Source organism: Trichomycterus rosablanca, chromosome 6 (genome assembly GCF_030014385.1).
Source record: "Trichomycterus rosablanca isolate fTriRos1 chromosome 6, fTriRos1.hap1, whole genome shotgun sequence".
Taxonomy (NCBI): domain Eukaryota; kingdom Metazoa; phylum Chordata; class Actinopteri; order Siluriformes; family Trichomycteridae; genus Trichomycterus; species Trichomycterus rosablanca.
The window spans coordinates 11,654,532-11,682,421 of record NC_085993.1 but is presented as its reverse complement, the minus strand read 5'-3'; the positions used below and the strand labels follow the sequence as shown (position 1 = coordinate 11,682,421).

At 41.0% G+C, this 27,890-nt stretch overlaps 1 protein-coding gene across 1 annotated transcript; it reads right to left on the bottom strand.

Annotated features, from left to right (window-relative positions):
* Positions 1-3,649: 3,649 nt before the first annotated feature.
* Positions 3,650-27,686, bottom strand: st7l (suppression of tumorigenicity 7 like). Its single transcript, XM_062996607.1, has 15 exons — positions 27,489-27,686; positions 23,832-23,914; positions 23,572-23,731; positions 22,186-22,240; positions 21,680-21,795; positions 21,484-21,562; positions 18,197-18,285; positions 17,998-18,098; positions 16,283-16,397; positions 16,061-16,133; positions 15,865-15,967; positions 10,104-10,254; positions 9,382-9,474; positions 9,156-9,295; positions 3,650-3,884 (listed from the first exon to the last, which is right to left on the bottom strand). Exons 1-15 carry the CDS (start codon positions 27,655-27,657, stop codon positions 3,789-3,791), a joined length of 1,623 nt encoding a protein of 540 aa, XP_062852677.1. The 5' UTR covers positions 27,658-27,686; the 3' UTR covers positions 3,650-3,788.
* Positions 27,687-27,890: the final 204 nt, after the last annotated feature.

Sequence of the window (27,890 nt, the reverse complement as noted above, 5' to 3'; positions counted from 1 at the left end):
ACAGAACAACCAATTAAATTAGCACACCGGTCTGAAATGTGAAGCATCGAGTTTGGCAGCTCAGGTTGTTAGTTTCCCATGCCAAGTGTCATTAACAATAGTCGATTAAAGGGTCAATGAATACAAACATGACATGACTCTTTTCACACACTGCCAAAGTGTGTAGTCCTACAACTGCACAAGTCACATGTCCTAGATAATGATCTTGTTGGGATGAAAACCACCCAGCTGTTTTCAGTTTAGCCAAGTATAACATTATGTTTTTACATTTTTCAGGTTGGTGGATTGGCCAGTAAACAACCTTCTGATCAGAGCTGCTACTATCGGATTGGTTTAGAAGAATGATGGCATATTGGTTATGCAGGGGCAATACAGTATTTGACATTAGTCATGTTAAGAATGTTTTCTTGATTTAAGTTATTGTGAGGTTTTAGAAGGTGGCACAGTAACATTGGTTTTCTACACTTCTGGGCTCTCAGGTTCAGTCATGAACTGCACTGTACCAAACTGTATAAAATACAATTTAATTCCACTTATAGTTCTATGCTAATGCTAAAAACTGAGGTTTAAAGGTTTAAAGATCTTAGTCACACAAAATACTTTAATTCCCATCCTGTGTTCCAAAAATAAGTCAGTAAATAACCAAAGAAATGTGTGGATTTCGACTCAGAAATCTGTAAACTGGGCTTAGTCAATGACAAACAGCAACCAGTCAGTGTTGACTCTGACTGGTTTCATTCCAGTCAGTGGTAAGAGGGGATCTTGTAGTGGCCCTTAATAATTGATAAACAGGTTGAAAGGAAATTACTGACCAATGGAAGTTAGGACTTAACTGAAAACAATTTTTCTGCAATAACTAAAGATACAATGAAAGGACAGTTATTCACTGTAGAATTCAGACTAACAGCAGACTAAGTAATCTAATGGCTTGGTTAGCCAATGGCAAACAGCAAACCCAAACTGCTACTCAGCTTTAGATCTGCAGTCTCTCCTCCTCATCTTTGAAACTCATTTTTTAAGCAAAGGAGTTTTGAGTGGGCTGTAAAAATAGAGATTACATCTACGATTTGCACACAAGCATTTACATAAATCAAAACAAAATTCTTTGGGAATAATTCACATGCTTAGAGAAAGAAGAGTTATGAATATGATTTCAAGAATCCCACACCCACAGTAAAGTTTGGAGGTAAAAGCATAATGATATGGGGTTGCTTTACAGCAAAAATTACTAGGGTGTTAAATGTCAGACAAAAAATACTATGACCTCTTACATAAAGGCAAAATATCATGAGACTGGTTTGTAAAACAGGGTGAATGTTCTTCTACTGTGCGTCCTATTAAAATTCTAGTAAAATTTAGAAGGTTTTAAGTCCATTAGAGGCATTTAAAGATAGTTTGCCAAGAATGCCTTGTCTAGACATTTTTTAAATTCACTGAATCTTTTGCTAATGATATGCACTGTAGAAGGTAAAGTATGAGTTGGAATAAGAACAATAAAGTTGCTAAAATAAAACTTTGAGACTTTCTTTACACTGTTAGTTTTTAAATGCAGGTCAAAGTATGTTTTCAAATCTGGAATTAAAATTTGTAGTAGCTAAAATACCAGGTGAGTCAAAATTATGTTAACACTAATGGATCTATTCCCCGCAAAATGTGTGTCCAGGCTTTAAATGGTACCGTTGCTCGCTGGTTTTTGTGTGTTGAACATGATGGCGAACAGGTTGAGACTGTCCTGTAAATCATCTTACACATATGAAGTATGTTTTGTGAATAAATGGTTTCCGCCATTCAAGTGTTTACATAATTTGACTCACCTGGTATAGTTTTGCTTGGTGTGCAGGTGTGGATGTTGTTTTTTTACTGCCTTAATCTTTTGATATTAATATAGTGTATCCCACATTACATCCAAAACTTCATTATAAACAACATTTTTATTTTATTTTATCCATACCCTAAGCCTTCCAAGAGAACTCTGTGCATCCTTCTCGTGGCTGTAGTTTATAGCTCTGGTCAGTGCCAAGGACTGGCCAGATTTATAGTGCAGGCTAGTGTAATGTATACATGACCTTTGGTGCTGGGTGTGCCGTGGCTTCCAGAGGCCAGCGTTCGGGAGGGTTAGCAGGCCTGTTGCCAGACAGAGCTTACCAGGGTGGCACTGTGGGATTAACACATAAAAACTCTTATCTGATGCGTCAGCTAATAATAATGCTTTTCTCACTGTGATTTTATTTCTGAGGCTACTGATCGAAAGAATTAGAAATCGTTACTTTTACGATGAGGGTTTGGTAAAGCTGGAGATGTTACACACATGGACTGGAAAAGAGATGTGCTGAGTAATAAAAAAAAAACAACCTGATCAGGTAGCAGATTTAAGTTTGATTTAGATTTGAGAACCTGCTCAGCCTCACTGAGGTCTACCGTAGATTCAGGAGGTATTAAAACTGGGTGCTTGGATGGTACAGCGGTAAAACCTCACTAGTTAGGGTGGTATGTTATGGCCTCTGCTGGTTGATTGATGGTTCCTGCACAATGAGACAGTTGTGGACAGTTGAGATCAGTGCAGGCGAAACAGCACTATGGCAGTTGGAAAACGTCCTTTTCCCTCATGGTTACGAGGTTCTCTCTGATAGACTCACAAAAAGTAAGGGCCACCAGAGTGTAAATAACCAGAGTAAGGGTCACCACCAACTGGAATAAAACCAGAGTAAGGGCCACGAGTAACTGGAATAAAACCAGAGTAAGGGCCACCACCAACTGGAATAAAACCAGAGTAAGGGCCACGAGTAACTGGAATAAAACCCAGAGTAAGGGTCACCACCAACTGGAATAAAACCAGAGTAAGGGCCACGAGTAACTGGAATAAAACCAGAGCAAGGGCCACCACCAACTGGAAGAAAACCAGAGTAGAGGCCACCACCAACTGAAATAAAACCAGAATAAGGGCCAACACTAACTGGAAGAAAATCAGTGTACGGGCCACCACCAACTGAAATAAAACCAGAATGAGGGCCATCATCAATTGGGGGAAAAACAGAATAAAGGCCACCACCTGGAATAAAACCAGTCGGCGTTGACCCTTATTCTGGTTTTATTCCAGTCAAAAAAATTTTTTTAGCGGCCCATATTCATTAATAAACAGGTAGAAAGGATATTACCAACCAAGGGAAGTTAAGGCCTAACTATTTTTTCTGCAATAACTAAAGAAACAGTTGTTATATAAGTCTGAATATCAGAGTGAATAAATGTTTTTTCATTAAGTTTTCACCATTTACAGAAATGCCTCATAAAAAAAATCTATTCTTAAGTGTCTATTTTAGATGTGAACTGAACTGCTCTACAGCAGTAATAAAAGATAAAGCAATCAAATAATACAAAGAACTGGTTTTGATCTTGTAAGGTGTAGAGTTGTTCAGGGCACTTACTCATGAGAGATGCTAAAAACACTCCTCTGATTTACTGCTTCTGCCAACAAGCCAGTTCTGCCAGTTGTTGCTATGGCATCTTGGCTCTATACCTGCTTCGGAGCCACCGGAAAGAATTGTGTATGATATTTTTGGCACGAATACTAGCATCCAAGGTGACAAGCATCAAAAGACATTTACAAAAGGTCTCCGACAGTGAGAGGAAGAGAATGAGACTGAGACGGGACTTGATCAAAATTACAACGCTGCGAACATTTTATTACTGTCAGCACGGTTCACACATTGAACTTCTTAGCACATTTAATGCTACACATCCAGTAGATTGACATCTGGGTATCTGTGTGTATGTGTGTGTGGGATAGTGTTTTAGATTCTTGTTAGCTGGTACCAGAGGCAGGAAGGCATAAAATTCTCCATCTTGTCTGCAAAAAATCCCAGTGGTGCGAAGAGAGTGCTGAAGAACTGTGAAAAGAAAGGTCAAATTAGTGGAAAATTCAAGAAAAACAAAATAAGAGAATCTCATAGAATGAACTGGATTTCTAAGGTGATTACATATAAAATAAATGTTTTATATTTTCTGATTATTTAGTTTCATCTCGTTGTCATCAAGCGTTTCATCTTCATCAGGGTTAAATTGGGTCTGGTTCCACTGAAAAATACTGGGTACAGGGCAGAAATACCCTGGACAGGGTGCCAATCCATCACAAGGTTCCGACCATTCCATCCTATCAACCACCCCCCCACCGGCCAAGAACACAGCTGATATTTGAACCTGGAGATAAGTAGTGGTGGGCTAGCGTAATAGACCGCTCAATAGAACATCCATAATCTGATTATCAAATATACAATTTACAAGATACCTTCAAGCTTAGTCTTTTCCAAAAGTCATGTTGATTAATTAATTGGGGGTGTAGGTTGTAGTCCAGTTCTAACTCCCAAAATGACTTCTCAATAAAGACTCTTGTGTAAACCAAGGCCCGTTTTAAAAGACCTTATTAGACCAATCATAGAGACACCAAAAACCTGAAAGAAGCTACGAATGCATCTCCAAGGAGTTGCCATCCTGCAAAGATCACTGAAAGGACCTGCAGTATTACTAATCACCTGCAGAAATCTCTAAAACATGATGTTTTAAGGCAAAAAACCATGCACGACAAAACTTTAGAAGGAAACATCATGGTTTGTGGTTGCTTTGCCGCCCTAGGACCTAGAGAGCATGCTTTTGCATGGGGTAGGTAGTGTCCCAACAGCCCAAAACACTCAAGCAGATCAACAAGTGAGATGCTGTGGCATGACCTGAAGTGAGCTATTAATACAAAGTCAAGTCTTCATAAAAGGCACAAGTGTGAGTGTGTGTGGCGTAATAATAAGAGCGATGCTGCTTATAAAAGCAGTGCTTGGGTTCTGGGGGGGCAGGGTGGCTAAGTGGGTAGCACTGTCACCTCATAGCAAGAAGGTCCTGGGTTCGATCCCCAGGCGGTGCAATTTGTGTCCTTTCTGTGTGGAGTTTGCATGTTCCCCCCGTGTCCACGTGGGTTTCCTCCGGGTGCTCCGATTTCCTCCCACAATCCAAAGACATGCAAGTGAGGTGAATTGGAGACACTAAATTGTCCGTGACCGTGTTCGATATAACCTTGTAAACTGATTAATCTTGTGTAATGAGTAACTCCCGTTTCTGACATGAATGTAAGCAAAGTGTGTAAAACATGACGTTAAAATCCTAATAAATAAACAAACAAACATAAACCTAGCTATTGTGGGAAGATATCAGTGCACCCTTAGTGCTGATTCTAAGCCTGGATAAATAGGCGGGTTGCGTCAGGAAGGGCACCCGGTGTAAAAACGGTGTCAATCAAATATGCGGTTGAACGATCCTTTGTGGCGACTCCTAATGGAAGCAAATGAAGAACAGACCTCATGTTTTAAGTAAATAATGCTAATCTTCTCTGTAAAATTCCAATTTTAGTATATGTGCTGCAGTAGCAGGCACTAGTAAATAATGCTCATGATCAAAATCATAGAAAACCTGAAGAGTTCAGAAATGTTTTGCAGTTGTACAGGAAAATTCTCTCCGTTGTTAGATCCTATCTGTGATGTGGTGAAATAAGATATCCTTTATTTGTCATATATACATATACAGTTGTACAGTACAATGAAATTCTTTCTTCGCATATCCTAGCTTGTTTTGAAGCTGGGGTCAGAGCGCAGGGTCAGCCATCGTACGGCACCTCTGGAGCAGACAGGGTTAAGGGCCTTGCTCAAGGACCCAACAGTGGCTGCAAAGCAGAGCCTGGATCTGAACCGCTAATCTTCCGGTTGATAGCCCAAAGCTCTACCCACTACGCTACCACAAGTTGAGCTGCTCCAAAGTATTTGGACACCTGACTATGAGTTTGTTGGACATCCCATTTCAAAAACAAATGCTATTAAAATAAAGTGACCTTTATGTGAGCTTTTCAGCTATAACAACAGCCACTCTTCTGAGAAGGCTTCTTACAAGACCTTGAAGTATATGTATGGGAATTTGTGCCCATTCAGTCAATAGAGTGTTTGCATGGCTGGGGACTGATGTTGGTCAAGAAAAACTCAATTGACTCAATTCCAGTTCATTCCAAAGCTGTTCAGTGAGGCTAAGGTCATGGCTCTGTGCAGTCCACTGAAGTTTATTTAAACCAAACTTTTGTTCATGCCTTATAGAGCTTGCTTTGTGCACAGGGGAACAGAAATGCTGGAAAAGGAAAGAGCCCATCCCTAAACCCATCCCTAAACTGTTGCTGCAACATCATAAGCATATAATTTTCCTTTATATAATTGATTTATTACACTTGTTAGCAACTGTTGTGGCTGAAACACATACATTAAAAAACTAGAAGGACTGTCCTAATACTTTTGTCCGTATAGTGTATTTCTTTGCTTCCAAAGAACCAATGATGTAACACTACGTACAAATAAAATAAGAAGCTGTAGAAATAACTTAACCGGATTGTTGATGCTTTCTGTCTCCCTGCAGTCAGTGGAGTTATAACTCTAGACCTGCAGTTCATCAAGATTATGTTGTAGATGTCTTAAATATTTCATAATAAGGATGATGTTCAGCCTGCTCACTATTGCTGTTTAATTCGCAGCCTAAGAAGGACGCAGGCCAGACACAAACACTGAAGAAACGTTCCTTCAAACTCAGGCCAGCACACAGGAGGCAGCATGGAACCATGAATTTGAAGAGCTTTTGAAGACCCACAGCATGGCCCACCATAAACAAACGCTTAATGTGTTTATGAAGCGATACATTTTGCAGATGAGCAGATGTTTATGACAAAATATGGAAAGTTTAAATTGAACCGGCAGCGAAGAAGAAGGCACAATGCTCACGCTGGGAGATGGAGTCGAAAAGGCATGATCTATTTTACCCCCAGATCCAGGGAAGAGATATTGCTAATGTAAATACGTGTTGCAACATGACAAACGAGAGCGATAAAAAGATAGAGCCTGAGCTATTGTGTCCTCATAGCGCTTAGTTTATAGCCAGATGAAATGATATTACTAGGCCTTACGGAAAACAGAATGTTAGGAACAAACGGGGAGCCGTGCATGTGTGTGGGGAAATTGAACTAAGCGCGCGTCATTGTGTATGAATGTGTCAAGCAGGATTCGAACAATCTGTGTCAATTGCAAGCTCAGACAGTTAGCTTTTCCAAGCAACAAGTAGCTGTGAGTGCGTGCAAAGCAAACTGACATTGATCAACAACAGCGGGAAACAAACAATAAGAAGCAAAAGTCCAAGTCACGCTATGTGAAGCGGCGCTGCTCTCTCAGGCAGCCATCATTCTACAGCCTGGGCTAATCTGGAGGAGATTTAGAAGGCCTGGTCCAGCGAGATCTGCTTTTTCTCACCTCCTCTCATCCTGGCCTATTTCATTCACTAGTTCAGTCAGTACATTAAGCAGCCTTAACTGTTAACACTTGCCTATGTGCAGTCCCTCCCAAAACAAAGCCTGTAAAGCTAGGCTTAATGTGTGTGCATGTGTATAAAGAGAACCTAGACCTCTTAAAGAGCATTCACATAAGAAGCAGCAAAACCACTTTTTGTTTCCTATGGAGTGTGGCGGTGCTGCTTAGCTTGCCGCTACACTTCCCTGAGTGGTGCACAGCACACACTTTTGCCGCGGCGCTCAAAATTCACCAGATTGAGCCGCTCAGGTGGCGCAGCGGTAAAAAGACACGCTGCAACCAGAGCTGGATTCTGAGTACATCGTATCGAATCCAGCTCTGCCTTACCGGTTCGAGGCCGAGTGGCTGTATGAGCAACGATTGGCCGGTTGCTCAGTTGGGGGGGTGGGACAAAGAACCGGATGTGGGTCTCTCTCTGTCAGAATGCGATTACGACCTCTGCCGGCTGATTAGAGGCGCCTGCACAGAGATGAGGAAGAGCGCCCTTAGGGTGTGTCTCTCCGCATGCAACGCTAGGTGGCGCCACACTCATCAATGTGCGGGTGGCAAAAATGCATCCGGCTGCTGCCCATGTTTCGGAGGGGATATGGGTTAGCTTCGATCTCCTCGGTCAGGGCAGGGTTCAGCATAGACAGAATGATGCAAACTGAACAATTGGATGCGCTAAAGGGGGAGAAAAAGGGGAAAAATTAAATAAATAAATAAATAAATAAAAATTCACCAGATTGAACTTTGACCCAGTTTGCCGCTTTTCAAAGCACCTCCAATGAGACAAACTGTTTGATATGACGCAGTACAAGCTATTCAGGTCGCTCGAACAAAGCTTAACCTAACATAATGTGGCACCCTGTCCAGGTATGTTCATGTCTTGCACACAGTGATTTCAAATGAAGGGAATAGGGGTTCTGGGACTCTTTCAGATGTCTTGTGGAGTCTACGTCTAGATCTAAGGTTAAGGTTAGCTACTGTATGTCCCTAATTAGATACTTTGAACTTTCAAACTGGTCCAATACAGTTTATTTCCAACACAGTTCCTAGTGATTTATTAAAGTTAAGAATAATGTAAATCTTAGGTCTAGGAATGTTTGTTTGTTTATTAGCATTTTAACGTCATGTTTTACACTTTGGTCACATTCATGACAGGAACGGTAGCCACTCAATACACAAGGTTAATCAGTTCACAAGGTTATATCGAACACAGTCATGGACAATTTAGTATCACCAATTCACCTCACTTGCATGTCTTTGGACTGTGGGAGGAAACCGGAGCTCCCGGAGGAAACCCACGCAGACACGGGGAGAACATGCAAACTCCACACAGAAAGGACCCGGACCGCCCCCACCTGGGGATCGAACCCAGGATCTTCTTGCTGTGAGGCGACAGTGCTACCCACTTAGCCACCGTGCCGCCCAGGTCTATGAATGTAATAGATCTGTCTGGGGCTACTTGTGGCTTAGGCACTCTATAACATTCATATTTTAATCAGTGCCTGAGTTATTAGATCATCTGGTTGACCTACTATTCATAAGTACATAAAACCAAAAGCATCAGCAAAGTGTTTAGCTCCTGAACATTGCTATTAGCATTAACCATTAACGTAAATAATTACTGAGCCCTTTTGAAAGGCTAGTTCTTTTTCATGACCACAGTGGCTGTTAGCATTGCAACCTGAGAATAAATGAAAACACTATAAGCAACGTGTCTAGTCTGATTTTTATGCCAACACTAAGTGTAACTGTCAAAGTGGAAGCGCTAAAAATGCTGGTTCTGCTGAAGAGACTTACGGCTTTGACAAAGACGCCCATGAGGTCGGGAAACTGGTGTGTGAGCATGGCCAACATGGCAGTGAAGGAGCAAAGGCCTGCTGTAAACAGGATGAAGAACGGCAGCTCCTTCTTAGGGTACACCGACACCTCATGGAAGGCTGAGATACAGAGAGAAACAGGAAACATTTTATTATTCAGTAATTAAATTAAAGTGGCTAGTGTTCAATTAAGTGGATATACTTACATGGCAGTAGTTCTCTGTCTGCTGTCTCTGTGCAGCCTGGGTATGGGTAGAAAAGATGACCTTTTTCCAGTGGGTATGGAATAATCCGGAATGCTAGAGAACAAACAGATAAAGTGCTTATAGTAATTATGTTCTTGCATTTTCTATTAGGACAACGTCCTGTAACTTTCCTGGAGGAAAACCATGCGGACACGGGGAGAACATGCAAACTCCACACAGAAAGGACCCAGACCGCACTACCTGGGGATCAAACCCAGGACCTTCTTGCTGTGGGGCGACAGTGCTACCCACTTAGCCACCGTGCCGCCTAATCAACTACTGATTAATAATGAATCTGGTATGGGCAGTTGGGTGGTGCAGCGATGTATTACGCTAGCCCACCACCGCTGACATCTGATTTTGAATCTCAGCAGCACTATCAGCTGGCTGGGCATCTACACAGACCCGATCAGCTGAAGTTTTGTAATGGAATTAGAGCCCTGTGCAGGGTGTTCCTGCCTTGTGCCAAGTTTTTTCTGGTGAAACCAGAGCTCGCCTGGTTTCCTGGTATCCTGGGTATCCTGGTACCCTGACCAGGATAAATCGGTTGATGAAAATAAAAACTGCAAATGACCCTGGTATTTGTCAACCTCAAGAAAATGAACAACCGTGGGACCTGCGATTAAGTGTGTTCATTTGACAGACCTGTGTGGGGGATGTACCTGTGTGGGGGATGTACTTACTGCCTTCCCAGGTGCAGTGCAGGAGGTTAAGTGCTCCCTCTGCTCGTTTCCAGTGCTGCAGGTGGAAAAATGCATATGCCACCGCTTCACTGTCGCCCCTTTTCAGAATGTGCTCTGGAGGCAAGATCAGACTCTTCATCTCTAATAGATACTGCAACAAAAAAAAAACACATGGAAACATTTCTGTGTTACAACAAGCAATAAGTACCACAGTCAGAGGTACTGATTTACTTCAGTACCAAACAAAAGACAACTGACTTGGGTGTTAAATTAAACAGTGATTAAACACATAGTAAATACAGAACGACATTTATTTAAATGCTATTGATCATTTTCAATTCCTGCTTGTGAATCTTTCAATTGCTGCTTGTTCAACCTCGAATCTGATCGAGGAGAGCCGAACCACCACATGCCACCTCCCACATGTGTCCTATCTGCGGCCACTTCTTATCACCTGCCAGTATTGCATAAAGAGAGTAAAAACAAACACTTACGTTCATTTGAATCATATCAGAGCCAAAGTGAATCATGAATGAATCGAATCTTTACTTGGTTCTCTGAATTAAAACAAACACTAAAGTTTATTTGAACTGTATCAGAGCCAAACTAAATCATAAATGAATCTAATCTTTACTTGGTTCTCTAAGTAAAAACAAACACTGAAGTTAATTTGAATCATATCAGAGCCAAATTGAATCATGAATGAATCGAATCTTTACTGGGTTCTCTGAATTAAAACAAACACTAAAGTTTATTTGAATTGTATCAGAGCCAAACTGAATCATGAATGAATCGAATCTTTACTTGGTTCTCTAAGTAAAAACAAACACTGAAGTTCATTTGAATCATATCAGAGCCAAAGTGAATCATGAATGAATCGAATCTTTACTTGGTTCTCTAAGTAAAAACAAACACTAAAGTTCATTTGAATCGTATCAGAGCCAAACTGAATCATGAATTAAGTGAATCTTTACTTGGTTCTTAGAATTAAAATAAACTTAATTGTCTTAACTGATAGACACACCTACTAAAAAGCTACGCATTCAGTGGCTTCATTAGGAACACCACACTAATACTGGGCAGCCAATACTACCAGCCTGACCCTCACAACCACTTGCTCTCTAAACAACTAAAGTTTATTGTGCCATAACTTCTACAGGATGTTAGAAACGTAGACATGATTGCATCACATAACTGCTGCAGATTTGTCGGCTGCACTCATAACTTCCCATTTCACTACATTTCAATGTCGTCTATTGGATTAGATCTGGTGACTAAGGAGGCGATTGAAGGGTCCAGACATTATGAGCATGCTCATGAAACCAGTTCAGATCACTTGTGTTTTGGGACTAAGCTGGAAATAAGAAGAAACCACAAAACAGAACAAAAGAACACACTGTGTATGGACAGCATTACAGGACTTTGTTACTGTAGAATGCAGCTTATTCCATCTGCTTGGAACAACAAACAGCCATCAAAATACTTTTGACGAATACACCCCCTTTTATAACTCCACAGAGCCCATGTGCCCTCCATCATACACACACACATACATCTGCTTTATCATCTTGGTGATGATCAATGGCATTAGACTGGCAGCTGTCCTGATGGCATCCCCTGGCAAACACTCACACACACTTGTTTCTTTGAAGTGGGGATTGAATATCAGGGTTGGAGCCTTTTATGTGGGTCATTCTACTAAGCCGGTGTTTCTCAGTTGAGCCTCTCGGTCTCACAGTGCTCGGTCACTCAGCTCATACTCCACCATGTCCAGGCACACAATCAACACCACAGTCCATCACAGATTCACTGAATATTTGTGTGTGTTAGTCAAAAAGTTTACCATGGACATTAAACATTAGAAAACAATTAAGAATGTACAATGTGCTTGTATAGACCGCTTTCTCCTGGTCAGGATTGTGGGTCCGGTTTCCCCAGAAACACAACCCAGACAGGACGTCAATCCACTGCGGTTGCTCAGCCATTCCCAACTCACCCCCCAGACATAGCCAAATGTGTCTGTGTGTAGACGCCCAACCAGCTAATAGCACTGCTGGGAATTTGAACCCTGGACCCCTTCCATTTAAAAACCTATTACATTAACATTTATAGCATTTAGCAGATGGTTTTGCCCAAAGCGACTTACAATTATGACAGTATACAGTCCAAGCAACTGACCATTAGGGGCCTTGCTCACAGGCCCAACAGGGGCGACTATGGGTGGGGTTTGAACCAGCAACCTTCTGATTACTAGTTTCTCACAGGTTCCTGATCCACTAAAATAAACAAGACAATACATACGTAATTTCTAATTTATAAAGGTGCAGGTGATAGACTGGCCTGTCTGCAGTCCAGACCAATCTCCTATTGACAATGTGTGGAGCATTATAAAGCAACCAGTGACCAGGAGACCCCAGACTGTTGAGCAACTGAAGTATTTCAAACAAAATAGGTGGAGGCGAGTGTACAGTGACAAGTCCATTATGTTGTTAAAATAAAAGATGAAAGCTCATTTCCCAACTTTATAAAATGTGCTGCAGCCATCAAATTTAGAACAGGCACATATATATATATTTATAATACATAAAATTGTTTAGATCAAACATAATTTTTGTTTATTTTACTGTTTTAACAGATGTTTTCTTTATATTTTTCAGGCAAATACATGCAGACATAATTGGCTCAGGGTGGTGGATGGCCAAGGTCCTGTGATGAATTAACGTCCTGTCCAGGGTGTTTTATCTCGCTGCATTCAGTGATTCCAAGAAAACCAAACGTGGGCGACCCTGACCAGGAGGATAAAGTGGTGGTAAAATATGAAAATGAATGAATGAAAGAGTAAAATGCTGTATTATTATTGTGCAGGCATCACACATAATGAAAAGTCCAAGAATAGGACATTAAATAGAAAATAAAGCCACTTGAAGTCAATGAGGAACAAAGTTGGTGGGACCGTTAAACCACACAACAGTGTGTCCCACCTTCCCTTTGCTGAGGGGGCCATACAGGTACGGTGGTACATGAAAGACCAGGTGTGTTCGGAGTGGGATTCATCTTCGACAGGTGCACTTTGAGGTCAGATCCAGTGTTTAAAACTACGTGGTGTAGGTGTGGGCATGTACATATGTGGTGGTATATGGACAAGTTGGAACCAGGTACAGACACGAAGGGAACATGGGGGCTTACGTGAGTTTAACAGTGTTTGAAAGGACCACTTTAAAACGAGGAGAACACAAAGGCTGGATTCACACTGTACACAAAGATAAAGGCATTGTCGTTGTTAAAGACAGACAGCTGTTCTACCTGTATATGTCATAATGGAAAATTCAAAGTGGAAGTGTAGAGTTTAAAGGAAGGACAGTCTGACCACAAGACGTAGTTTCTTTTATCACAATACAACAGCAGCATCTACTGGTCCAGTTAGTGAACTTGTCTGTAGATCACACTTAGTCCTGGTACAATCTTTGTAGGAACGAGATTCTGATTCCAACCAGTTAAAAACAATTGGGTACTTAATAGATGTATAAAATATAGCATAGAATTAATGAATATGACTAGATGTTTGTTTTATTCCCCCAGAATCTAGCCATTCTAGTCATTTCCAGTTCCAGATCGTGAATCAGCTGCCGCTTGCACAGCCCAAATATGATTAAGGAGAGCTGAATCAACACACGCCCCCTCTGACAATCTTGTCAATCTGTGGCCGCTTATCATCACCTGCCAGTGCTGGGTTCCCACACAGAGCTGGACTGTGTACCAAGAGCAATGCTAAGCACTAGCTAACCTAAACCCTTTGTACCCCTCAAACCACTAGTCTGGATCGTTTGGACCCATTCCTCATACAGTCCAAGCAATTGACCATTAAGGGTCTTGCTTGCATTAAAAAATGACCTGACTTTACTTTTTGTCCTTACCTACATAAGCCGCTTTCACACAGGAACACTTTCCCAAGTATTAACCAGCAATTTACCAAGTGGGCACTTTATGTGTGAAAGAACCAAAATACCAGGTGAACTGACAGTGCAATCTCTTGGGTGGCACAGGCACTCATGGTGCAGAAATCCGGGTTCAAATTTAAGCTGTGCTATCAGCTGACTAGGGGTCCACACAGACAGGATTGGCTATATCTGAAGAAAAAGGTATGGCCAAAGCCCAGCTATGGTTTGCTGCCCCAAAATTTAACCCATTATTGCTCTATAAAAATGCAATTTCATTCATAATAGTGTATGAAAGTAGTGTGTCGTTTACTGCAAGTTTTTCAAACTTTTGTTCAAGTGACCCACATTTTGTTCATGATTTTTACTGTGACCCAGGCAACACAAACAATGCATCAATATAAAACGAAATATGCTTAATTAATAAAAATGGTGTCAGTCTGATCCCGCTGTGGTTTACACAATGTATTTAAAGCCTCCACAAGGGAGCGTTCATGTTCAAGTCTTTTTTTCTGTTTATGTGCCTGTTAAAATTTGTTAATTTAATTATTATTATTTTCTTTTTTGGCACACCCAGGGTTTGAAAAGCCATGGTTTACTGTACTCATACAGTAACACAGTGCAGTAGTACTCAGTCACTAAGTTCAATGCTTTCTCATCTAACAAAAGGAAAGTAGAACCGCATATTTGGGATAACTGTGTGAACGAGTTGAACTATTTGTTCATTCTTATATTGTCTTGAAAGTACTGACTAACAACGGTGTACATTTTTTAACCAGTGGAAACATAGAGTGGGCATCTATATTTGTTTATTGTTTGTTTATTTAATGGTTTAACATCATGTTAACACATTGGTTACATTCATGGCAAGTTTTTTTTTTTTTTTTTATCAAGTCATAGTCTTTCTTGTTTCGTTTTTGTGTTATTTATCTTCATATGCGAGTCCTCAGTTTTATATTCGTGAATGATTGATCGATTGGGGGGTTTAATGCCATGTCCACATGCATGCCATGTTGAAACCTTCTATTATATTACTTGGGATTCCTAATTAATTCCTTATTACACTGTATTTGTGACATTCAATAATGATGTTTTATTGTTATGATGGTATGGCATATTTCACATGTTGGTGGGGGTCCCCCTCTCAATAGGTGTGAATGAGTTAATTGGGTGTGTCCGATGCCACATCTAGTCCATATAGATTGCTCCATTTGTGTGTTGATATTGGGGTATATTTCATAAAAATTATTATTGTGTTGTAATTCCCATTCATTTGCCATTTGTTTCTAATGTATTTCATGATCTGTGGTTTGGTATCTTATATTAATAGCTTATTTTTTGGTTGTTGGGCTTCTATACACACTAGTGTACAATCAAGTATAACCTACGTGAGGGAAATACATGTTAACAAAGCTAATTTTGATTGTAAATCTATGAGGGGAGGCACTTTTTTTGGCACAAATGGTGCCAGTGTCAATACGCAAACAAATTGTCAAGTTTAGGTTCTTAGATAATGTTTTCTCATATTATCACTCGACTATGCTGGGGTTTTAAAATGCCTCAAACAGTGACAGCACATCTCCTCTAATAGTGAATCATCTATTACTCACACGGTAACCAGGTAATTATCCAGGGACTGTACCAGGTCACGACACAACACGAAAATTGCTGCGTTAGTCTACCAGGGATTTCTACTATGGGAAGCTTTTAGCTGAAGGCACACTGATGCAAGCAGTGCAAAAAGGGCAAACATTCAAGGAAAGAATATAAAAAAAGCAAATATCTACACATACGGATGCTAATGGAGGGCAGGGAGTATGTCTAACCTTTGGTACGTGTGGGTTGAACTCCACAGCTCTGTGTATGGCCTCTACGGCATTCATTTCTGCAGTGCTTAGACCTCGCCTCGAGGCCGTCTCAGGTGAAAACCTGCAGCACACAAACACAACCTGTTAAAGCTGAAAGGAATGCACATAATTAGAAATGCACATTACTCACCCAGCAGCTACACCCATTACTTACTTGTCTGACACTGCCCGTGCTTTTAGTAAGGCAGATGTGTAACATATAGTGGCGGATTTTGGCAAGCTGATATCTGGCGAAGAACAGAAACGAACATGAGAACTGTTACAAAATGCTCCACAGGTGTGCTAGGATTTACAGTCAAGGCATCCTACTGATGACCTGCTCTATTCTACGTGATACTGTTAAATTAGAATAAATATGTACGTTTCTTTATCTTACCATCATATTTTGCTAATACTGCTTGTACATCAGCATAGGCCTGTAGTTCCAACAATGCTTCTAGTAGGTTTTCATGGATATTTAACATCCCAAGTAAGGGATATTCTTTTATTAACTATGGGAGAAGATCACAAATACATTCAATGCAAAAGGTCAGCAGACATGTACACTGCATGATCAAAAGTATTGGGACACCCCTTCTAATTTTTGAATTCATGTGTTTCAGTCACTAACATGTATGAGGGATCTTCAAAAAGTTTCCGCACTTTCATATTTTCATTGGAAACAGTGAGGGTGGGAGGAGTAGTAATTGGTCGTCTCTGAGAGATTGAGAGAGAGCTTATAGTCCTGATAAAGCGCCACCTGATTTCCACCTTTTTGGACCGCTCAAAGAAGCTTTAAGAGGAAGATTTTCACGTGGTGATGATGTGAAAGCAGCGGTGCATAAGTGGCTACACGCTACACCAAAACATTTTTTTGCTGATGGCATTAAAAAGTTGGTACGGCACTGAGAAAAATGCATCGAAAGATGACTGTAGAAAAGTGATGTAATTTGTTTTTGAAATTCTTAATAAATAGAGTGAAAAAAGTGTGGAAACTTTTGAAGAACACTCGTAATAAATTAACGAAATATAATTCCAATTTTGCCCTTTTCTATTCCAGTATGAGTCTGTCACTCATACTGGTCTACAGAGATGTCTACAAACTTGGTTTAAAGAAACTCCACTGCCCAGCACAGATCTCTGACCTCAGCCCCACTGAAAAGCTTTGGAATGAACTGGAACGTCAATTGAGGCTTTCTTGACCAACATCAGTGTTCTTAGAAGAGTGGTTGCTCCCATGGTTTAATACCATTTGTTTTTGAAATAGGGTGTCCAACAAGCTCATGATCAGGTGTCCAAATACTTGTGGCCATATAGTGTATTCCAGGTCATGCATGATTCTAAATAATTTTATGACCACCTCATTGTTACACACACTGTCCATTTTATCAGCTCCACTTACCATATAGAAGCACTTTGTAGTTCTACAATTACTGACTGTAGTCCATCTGTTTCACTGCATGCTTTTTTAGCCTTCTTTCACCCTGTTCTTCAATGGTCAGGACCCCCACAGGACCACCACAGAGTAGGTATTATTTGGGTGGTGGGTGGTGTGTTAGTGTGTGTTGTGCGTGTATAAGTGGATAAGACACAGCAGCACTGCTGGAGTTTTTAAACACCTCACTGTCACTGCTGGACTGAGAATAGTCCACCAACCAAAAATATCCAGCCAACAGCATCCCCGTGGGCAGCGTCCTGTGACCACTGATGAAGGTCTAGAAGATGACCAACTCAAACAGCAGCAATAGATGAGCGATCGTCTCTGACTTTACATCTACAAGATGGACCAACTAGGTAGGAGTGTCTAATAGAGTGGACAGTGAGTGGACATGGTATTTAAAAACTCCAGCAGCTGAGAATGATCCACCACCCAAATAACACCTACTCTGTGGTGGTCCTGTGGGGGTCCTGACCATTGAAGAACAGCATGAAAGGGGGCTAACAAAGCATGCAGAGAAACAGATGGACTACAGTCAGTAATAACTACAAAGTGCTTCTATATGGTAAGTGGAGCTGATAAAATGGACAGTGAGTGTAGAAACATGGAGGTGGTTTTAATGTTATGGCTGATCGGTGTATAATATAATATAAAATATGAGAAGAAACTCTTACATCTCTCATCATTTTTACAGCCTCCTTGATACGTCCCAGTTTGCGTGCGCACATGGCCAGTCTGCGCTTAATGTACACCAAAAGATTTGTGTCTTTTCCCGCTGAAAATGCAAAACAAATTCATTTTATTCCAAGCAAACGTGCAATGTGAAAAACTGTGTTTCTAATATCATACTGTGTGTGTGTGTGTGTTCCATACCAAACTTTAGTGCTTGTTTAAAAAGTCGCTCGGCTTCTATAATTGTAGTGGCTTCTTCTTCAGCCAGAAGCACGTACGCAGCAGCACATCTGAACAAACACAAAAAAGTGGTTTTAATTCATAAATACTGCCTTTTTATTAGGAGATTTACAGGGGTTGGACAAAATAACTGAAACACCTGGTTTTAGACCACAATAATTTATTAGTATGGTGTAGGGCCTCCTTTTGCGGCCAATACAGCGTCAATTCGTCTTGGAAATGACATATACAAGTCCTGCACAGTGGTCAGAGGGATTTTAAGCCATTCTTCTTGCAGGATAGTGGCCAGGTCACTACGTGATGCTGGTGGAGGAAAACATTTCCTGACTCGCTTCTCCAAAACACCCCAAAGTGGCTCAATAATATTTAGATCTGGTGACTGTGCAGGCCATGGGAGATGTTCAACTTCACTTTCATGTTCATCAAACCAATCTTTCACCAGTCTTGCTGTGTGTATTGGTGCATTGTCATCCTGATACACGGCACCGCCATTGGATGCACATGGTCCTCCAGAATGGTTCGGTAGTCCTTGGCAGTGACGCGCCCATCTAGCACAAGTATTGGGCCAAGGGAATGCCATGATATGGCAGCCCAAACCATCACTGATCCACCCCCATGCTTCACTCTGGGCATGCAACAGTCTGGGTGGTACGCTTCTTTGGGGCTTCTCCACACCGTAACTCTCCCGGATGTGGGGAAAACAGTAAAGGTGGACTCATCAGAGAACAATACATGTTTCACATTGTCCACAGCCCAAGATTTGCGCTCCTTGCACCATTGAAACCGACGTTTGGCATTGGCACGAGTGACCAAAGGTTTGGCTATAGCAGCCCGGCCGTGTATATTGACCCTGTGGAGCTCCCGACGGACAGTTCTGGTGGAAACAGGAGAGTTGAGGTGCACATTTAATTCTGCCGTGATTTGGGCAGCCGTGGTTTTATGTTTTTTGGATACAATCCGGGTTAGCACCCGAACATACCTTTCAGACAGCTTCCTCTTGCGTCCACAGTTAATCCTGTTGGATGTGGTTTGTCCTTCTTGGTGGTATGCTGACATTACCCTGGATACCGTGGCTCTTGATACATCACAAAGACTTGCTGTCTTAGTCACAGATGCGCCAGCAAGACGTGCACCAACAATTTGTCCTCTTTTGAACTCTGGTATGTCACCCATAATGTTGTGTGCATTGCAATATTTTGAGCAAAACTGTGCTCTTACCCTGCTAATTGAACCTTCACACTCTGCTCTTACTGGTGCAATGTGCAATTAATGAAGATTGGCCACCAGACTGGTCCAATTTAGCCATGAAACCTCCCACACTAAAATGACAGGTGTTTCAGTTATTTTGTCCAACCCCTGTAGGTCACAGTATGCAAGGCTTCACATTAACCAGCCACTGTGGAATTTAAGTAACCACCTGCATGTCCTCCTGCCTGGTGGTTCCATATCCATATCCTTAGCACCCTTCTCCCAGTATAACTCATCCCTCATCTGCACATGCCCAAACCATCTCATGCTCACCTTCCTAAATTTGTCTCGAAAATATCCCACCTGTGCTGTCCCTCTGATAAACCGTTCCTAATCTTGTCACTCCCATCTCTGCCACCTCCAGCTCCCTTTAAAGTTTCAAGCATATACTGAAACAAAACAATGTTTCCCTAAATCCTTGGTGCACCATAAAACAGTGCAGACAAGCAAGACAACAAATCTCAAGGCGTGCAAATAAATACGATCTGGAAAAACCATGCAACATCACACAACCATTTTTCAGACCCAATTTCTTTAGACTTTTTGTTTGTGCTTCCAAGCCATATTACACAGCAGGCCTAAACTGGCTAATGAAGTTTTCATTGGACAAAAAAGTATGTTTCAATTATCCAGTCAAAGAAAAACAAAACTTGCAGGTTGAATTACAAAAAGACTGCCATGACATACTTTCGACTTGAGCAGTACCTGTTTTTGTTTTGTTTTGACACCATGTTTAACACATATTTGTGTCATTTTATGGCATGATAGGTGTTAAGTTTGAGTCTGCTTATTGTATCTTGTCTTTTTACTGTGGGTTCATTTTATATTTTCATTTTATGGCTACAAGGTTAAAACTTTTATGGCTGCGAATTTAAAACTGTTCTTGTGTTGAGCATTATCTTGTGTTGAGTTACTTTACCAGCCACTTTACTGAATACTGAAGGACAAGACCCTGCTTTTAAAGCAGATTAGTGCTTTAAAGGAGAAATCTTATTAGAGACACTGTAGAGAAGTAAAGCAACGTAGCTCAGATTTAATTTATATTCATAATGTGTTATCTGCTAACTGCTGAAAATTCTGTAGGGAGCTGAAATATGAATAGTGGTAAATGAGCAGTACATAAAGACATCATAAACACCAAAATGACAATGTGATAAACATTTGACTTCAATTGTACAAGCCTGTGGCAAATTTGAACCGTTTTTGGCAAATGGGTGTGCGTTCATTTTAAACCCCAGTCATACAGCAGTACAACTACACTTTAACAGTTATTACTCAACTTTAAATGCAAGATCCGTAAACTGTCAGTGTTCTTTTTTTCTTTTTCAATGACGTACAAACAGAAACTAAACAAGCCTGAGTAAAGGAAGAATAGTTTCTCAAACGTTTACTCACTAACATTGTTCTGTCATTGCTTAATGGTTACACGGAATACATTTATGTATGGTTATAAAACTGGAGCGGGACAATACCACAGTGTAAAGCACTTTCGCCTCACAGCAAGAAGCTCGTATAAGCTTGTATATGTGTATAAGAGCCTCACAGCAAGAAGGTCCCAGGTTCAATTCCCAGGTGGACATGTCTGAGTCCTTTCTGTGTAGAGTTTGCATGTTCTCCCTGTGTCTAAGTGGGTTTTCTCCCACAGTCCAAAGACATGCAGTCAGGTTAATTGGATATTCTACACAATTACGTTAACCCACGTTTAAATCCTCAGCAGCCCTATCAGAAGTCTACATACAGACATGACTGGCAGTGTCATAGTTGAGGTGCCACAATGGATTGCCATTCAGTCTGGATGTGTTACTGCATTAAGCTTAGTGATTCTGGGGAACAAAAGCACTGTAACCCTGACCAGAATGGTAAAACAATGATGGGTAAAACATGAAAATGAAATTGAAACTGTCTCGAAGAAAATCAGCTGTTGACAATCTGACTCTAAAGAAATTGGAATCAGACCTTTATGATTGTTGCACCTCTGAAATAACAATATTGTTACTTACTCATGATTTAGCTCAATGGCCTGATATGCAGCTCTTATACGAGCTTGAGGATTCCTCTCTCGCCAGGCTTTCTGCATCACTGCAACACACAAACAAACAAACAAAACACACACAGATATTAAAACCGCCATCAGCAAACATAACACTTCTTCAGAGTTCCATCTTTAGCATTACTAATGTAATATATAAAACTGACCGGTGTCTTCTGGTTTGAGTTGTTGTGTATCAGAAGTGAAGAAGGTCTGATGATCCTGTGCTGACAAATTCATGTCGTAGTAAGTTAGAGGCTCTTTACCCGTCACCCATGTGTATCTGAAAAAGACAGAGGAACAAGACAGGTGAACATCACATTGGTGCACACACTGAAGGATTTTAACATCATGTTTTACACACTTTGGTTACATTCATGACAAGACAGGTAGTTACTCATAACACAAGATTCATCAGTTCAAGTTTTTATTGTCAAACACAGTCATGGACAATTTGTATCTCCAATTCTTCTCACTTGTACGTCTTTGGACTGTGGGAGGAAACCGGAGCTCCCAGAGGAAAACATGCAATGGGGGAGAACATGCATACTCAACACAGAAAGGACCTGGACCGCTCCACCTGGAAATAGAACCCAGGACCTTCTTGCTGTGAGGTGACAGTGCTACCCACGAGCCACTGTGCAATGAAGAATGGTAAGTTTGGATGTCCTACCTGTTGTATTCTGCACCTCGGAACAGATTAAGGGGGTTCCTCCATACTTTACACTCTGAGAACAAAAGGTTGCAACCAGTGGTCAAATACATAAATAAAGCATTGATAACAAATAAGAGATATCCTCATTTTCATATACATATACAGGTGTACAGTACAATGAAATTCTGTCTTCGCATATCCCAGCTTGTTTGGAAGATGGGGTCAGAGCGCAGGGTCAGCCATCGTACGGCGCCCCTGGAGCAGACAGGGTTAAGGGTCTTGCTCAAGGACCCAACAGTGGCTGCATAGCAGAGCCTGGATTTGAACCGCCAATCTTCCGGTTGATATCCCAAAGCTCTACCCACTAGGCTACCACTGTCCCTATACACAGCACACACCAAAGTAGTCATAACATTACGACCAGTGATGTAAAGGTCTGATACAGACTAGCAGTGCACATACTATCCATAAACCTACTAACTAAAAAAGATCCGATTTGGCCTACATTTCCAACGGATCGAGTGTTGTATTTTATGCCAAGACTTTCAGAAGGGTTTAAGTGGCTTAACATAGATTTGGAATACAGAATACAAAAAGTAAGTAGACATCCAATCCGTGACTTGGCAACAGAAGCGTGCAAAAAGTCGATATGGTCACTGCTTGTCATCATCTGGTAACGTCACACACTCAAATCTCTTCTTTTAATATAATGAAATATAAGGAAAAACATGAGACCAATGTGTCCTCTAATACTTCTGTGACTTTATGACTTAAAATCCCTGATGTATCATTTTTTTCATTTTAAACCTGGTGTTTATTTTCTAGCAGAATTTACTTCACAGAGAATTGTCAATTTTATTTTGCTTTCTTTTCCCATTCAAAAGCTGAAATTTTGTAATAATGATGATGAGAAATGTAGTGAAAGTGATTCTGTTTCATTGTTCTCATTCTAATGCAACTCAAAACAAACAAAGACTAACTTTTTCCAGTGGCTTCTGTGCAACCCAGACTAAATAGGGACTGCACATTAAAAATGGCTTGAGTGGAACAATGATTAAACCATGAATTAAACTTGATTTTTAAAATATCTAAAAATTCCAAAACATTACTTGATATGTTTTGGAAAGATGTATTGGAAAAAAGAAGATTTTAGGGGCTGGCTAGCCTGTTTTATTCACAGCACCATGATGACGCTTATCTGTAAGAAGCACTACTGTAAATCGCTCTGGATAAGAGTGTCTGCTAAATGCCGAAAATGTAAATGTAAATATATCTAGGGTTAAACAGACAACGAAAAGCTTACACTGAAGAGCATGGGGAATTGTTACTGTAATGTTGATCAATGGATTAGTACTGATCAAGAGCATTACGACACTGATATACAACATGGGTGTGTATGGTTACCTGAGACACTGGGCCGCTGGTCCACGTCTCCATTAGCCGAAGAGAAGAGACTCGCAGAACTGTTGTTCTCCACTCCGCCCAGGAGTGGACGCAAGTGACTGACAGACACCTGCTCAATAAATGATGTGCCGTACTTTCTAAAATACCACCACTCGAAGATCTGAGGTAAAGAGATCATAAGAAAACAACAACAGACAATATGAGAAAAAGACTGCTGCAATTTACACACTTCATAAAGGCATATCCAAGACAAGGCTTACCAGTATAAGACCAGAGATGAGAGAGGAGGTTCCAGTAAGTGCAACATAGAATTTAGGTGTAAGGGTGTTCAGAAACATGGATGCTGTTAAAAAAAAAAAAAAAAAGGAAAACAGTGTTATGATTCAGTGACATTTACTCTCCAACCATATGCTTCTGGTACGCTTTAGAAATGATTAATCACAAACTTTAATAAATAATGACTGAAGAAAAACTCCTCTGTGCAATTGGCTGTATGGAAGCAAAGACTTTCCAACAACATTAGCAACTTTAGATACACCTAGCACGCAGGAGCACTCTGTAGGTAAACAATGCCCCAACCATCAGAAGAAAAGGACCACTACTGATGACTACTATGGTAGTATGGGTGTCACTGATGTTTTAACACCTTACGGTCACTTCCGAGTTGAAAAAAGTACCCTAGCTGTGGTTTAGTGGTATCAACGACAGAAAATAACCAGAACATGATTAAGATTGAAAACCTTCTAGGCAGCTGTCTCTAATTCTTTGCCAAGTGTACACAGTGCTTAGGAATCAAATATTTGTTTCTGTGCCTGATACACCCGTACCGGGAACTACACCTTACCCCAAAGTACCACTTAAATTCTTGTCAGCCATCGTACAAAACAATATCTGGTTAGGGGTTGTCCTTTGTTGGTTCATATAATTTGATTGCCCAAAATATGCATCTGGACTGTGGTGGAAATCATTTCTGGTCAACTATGCTTTCATGATGGTTTAATTAATATCGGGATGTCAACTCTACATCTACATTATATTTTCGGCATTTAGCAGACGCCTTTTTCCAAAGCGACTTACATAACAGTTACAGAATACAGTCTGAGCAATTCAGGGTTAAGGGCTTTGCTCAAGGGCTCAGCAGCACCAACCTGGCAGTAGTGGGGCTTGAACCAGCAACCTTTTAATTACTAGTCTAGTACCTTAATCGGTAGGCTACAACTGCCCTACAACAAGATCCATTTACATTTTTGGCATTTAGTAGACGCTTTTATACAAAGCGACTAACAGTACTGTGACAGTAAACTCTCTAAGCAATTGAGAGTTGAGAGGGCCTTGCTCAAGGGCCCAACAGCACCAACCTGGCAGTAGTGGGGCTTGAACCAGCGACCTTTTGATTACTAGTCCAGTACCTTAACCACTAGGCTACGGCTTGCCACTCTACTAACTTGGTCCTACGGTGTTCCATTTTTGTTGATGGACAAAACTGACACTGTGCACAGCAAGACATGGGTTACAGTCAGTAATTGTATACCTACAACGTGAAATATAAGGACAAACATGAGACCAATGTGTCCTCTAATACTTCTGTGACTATGACTTAAAATCCCTGATGTATCATTTTTTTTCATTTTAAACCTGGTGTTTATTTTCTAGCAGAATTTACTTCACAGAGAATTGTCAATTTTATTTTTGCTTTTTTCCCCATTCAAAAGCTGAAATTTTGTAATAATGATGATGAGAAATGTAGTGAAAGTGATTCTGTTTCATTGTTCTCATTCTAATGCAACTCAAAACAAACAAAGACTAACTTTTTCCAGTGGCTTCTGTGCAACCCAGACTAAATATGGACTGCACATTAAAAATGGCTTGAGTGGAACAATGATTAAACCATGAATTAAACTTTACTTTTAAAGATGATCTAAATACTTTAAAACATTACCTGCTCTCTTTTGGAAGGAGGTACTGGGAAAATAAAGATTATAGGAGCTGGCTACCCTTTTTTCATTCACAGCACCAGCTGATGCTCCTTAGGTTAAATACAAAGTGCACCTACATGGTAGGTGTATCACATGATCTTAAAAGTAAAAGTCTCTGTATATAGAGGTAATAGACGTATATGGGCAGATGCAGCCTAGTGGTTAAGGTACTGGTCTAGTAACCAAAAGGTTGCCGGATCAAGTCCCACCACTGCCAGGTTTCCACTGTTGGGCCCTTGAGCAAGGCCCTTAACCCTTAATTGCTCAGATTGTATACTTTCACAGTACTGTAAGTCGCTTTAGATAAAAGCGTCTGCTAACTGTTTGGCGAATCATTGTAGAAATGCGACCAGCATCTCAGTATCAGCAGGCTGAGGCTTTCATTCACTGAATGAACTCCATGAACAGTTAGCTGTAACAGACATGGTGGCTAACACCATAAAAGAAAATATGGGTAATTCCCTCTCTATTGCCCCCTAAGGGAGAGAGTAACATTTGGTCAGTTCCCTTGGTCTCCCTTAGGGGGCAATAGAGAGGGAATTACCCATATTTTCTTTTATGGTGTTAGCCACCATGTCTGTTACATAGCTATGTTAGCAGTAAAGATGGATCAAAACCATCTGGATCTCAATCATGGGGCTTGAACCAGCGACCTTTTGATTACTAGTCCAGTACCTTAACCACTAGGATACGGCTTGCCACTCTACTAACTTGGTCCTACGGTGTTTCATTTCTGTTGATGGACAAAACTGACACAGTGCACAGCAAGACATGGGTTACAGTCAGTAATTGTATACCTACAAAGTGCACCTACATGGTAGGTGTATCACATGATCTTGAAAGTAAAAGTCTCTGTATATAGACGTATATGGGCAGATGTAGCCTAGTGGTTACGGCACTGGACTAGTAACCAAAAGGTTGTCGGATCAAGTCCCAGCACTGCCAGATTTGCACTGTTGGGCCCTTGATCAAGGCCCTTAACCCTTAATTGCTCAGACTGTATACTGTCACAGTACTGTAAGTCGCTTTAGATAAAAATGTCTGCTTAATGCCGACAATGTAACAATATTGTTTGGCGAATCATTGTAGAAATGCGTTTCCATTTCTGTTGATGGACAAAACTGACACAGTGCACAGCAAGAGATGGGTTACAGTCAGTAATTGTATACATACAAAGTGCACCTACATGGTAGGTGTATCACATGATCTTGAAAGTAAAAGTCTCTGTATATAGCAGTAAATGGGCAGCTGTAGCCTAGTGGTTAAGGTACTGGACTAGTAACCAAAAGGTTGTTGGTTCAAGTCCCACCACTGCCAGATTTGCACTGTTGGGCTCAGATTGTATACTTTCACTTTAGATAAAAGCGTCTGCTAAACTGTCTGGCGAATCATTGTAGAAATGCGAGCATCTCAGTATCAGCAGGCTGAGGCTATCATTCACTGAATCTCCTCCATGAACAGTTGATGGACAAAACTGACACAGTGCACAGCAAGAGATGGGTTACAGTCAGTAATTGTATACATACAAAGTGCACCTACATGGTAGGTGTATCACATGATCTTGAAAGTAAAAGTATATAGACGTATATGGGCAGATGTAGCCTAGTGGTTAAAGCGAATCATTAGGCGAATCATTGTAGAAATGCGACCAGCATCTCAGTATCAGCAGGCTGAGGCTATCATTCACTGAATCTCCTCCATGAACAGTTAGCTATGTTAGCAGTAATGATGGATCAAAACCATCTGGATCTCAATCATCACAGCTGACCATTGATTACGAAACAGAAACATTCGTAATGAGCTAGCTGTGTGTTTGACCACTACACTTATTGTTGAAGCTAGCATGGCTACAATAACACTAGCTACCGGAGCCACCACAAACACTACCAACACTACCACCACCATCAGCAGCAGCAGCAGACTGGAGCTTATTGACATTACCAGCAGCGACTGATTCCTGCAGCTTGAGCGGACTCCGCAGCACATAGATCATCGTTAACACCATGGCGAACCACACCGCACACACGTACGTCCACGAACAAGACAGCCACGACTTCAGCTTCTCCGCAAAACCATGGGACTGGGGACTATTGCTATTCTCGTCCGCCATTTTTACCGTATGACCATAACACGAGAATGACGGGAGGCTGGAGGAGCTGTAATAAAGGAAACGTCCACTGGATGTCGCCGGAGCAGCGTTTCTCTTTCCCACCTGTATTCAGACAGCTCCGCCTTACTGCGCCCGCATTGATTCTAGCATACTATCTACACTACTCATACTACACCCTGTTACTAGTGCTGTGTGAAGTACGCAGTATGTGTATTATTCCAGTTCGGTGCATT

Excerpts from the sequence above, each read along its gene's own strand:
- st7l (XM_062996607.1), bottom strand. The coding sequence starts at position 27,657 with ATGGCGGACGAGAATAGCAATAGTCCCCAGTCCCATGGTTTTGCGGAG. Across the intron at positions 21,563-21,679 it reads ACTCAAACCAGAAGACACCG|TGATGCAGAAAGCCTGGCGA; the intron begins GTCAGTTTTATA and ends TGTGTGTTGCAG. Across the intron at positions 16,134-16,282 it reads AGTATTAGCAAAATATGATG|ATATCAGCTTGCCAAAATCC; the intron begins GTAAGATAAAGA and ends GTTCTTCGCCAG.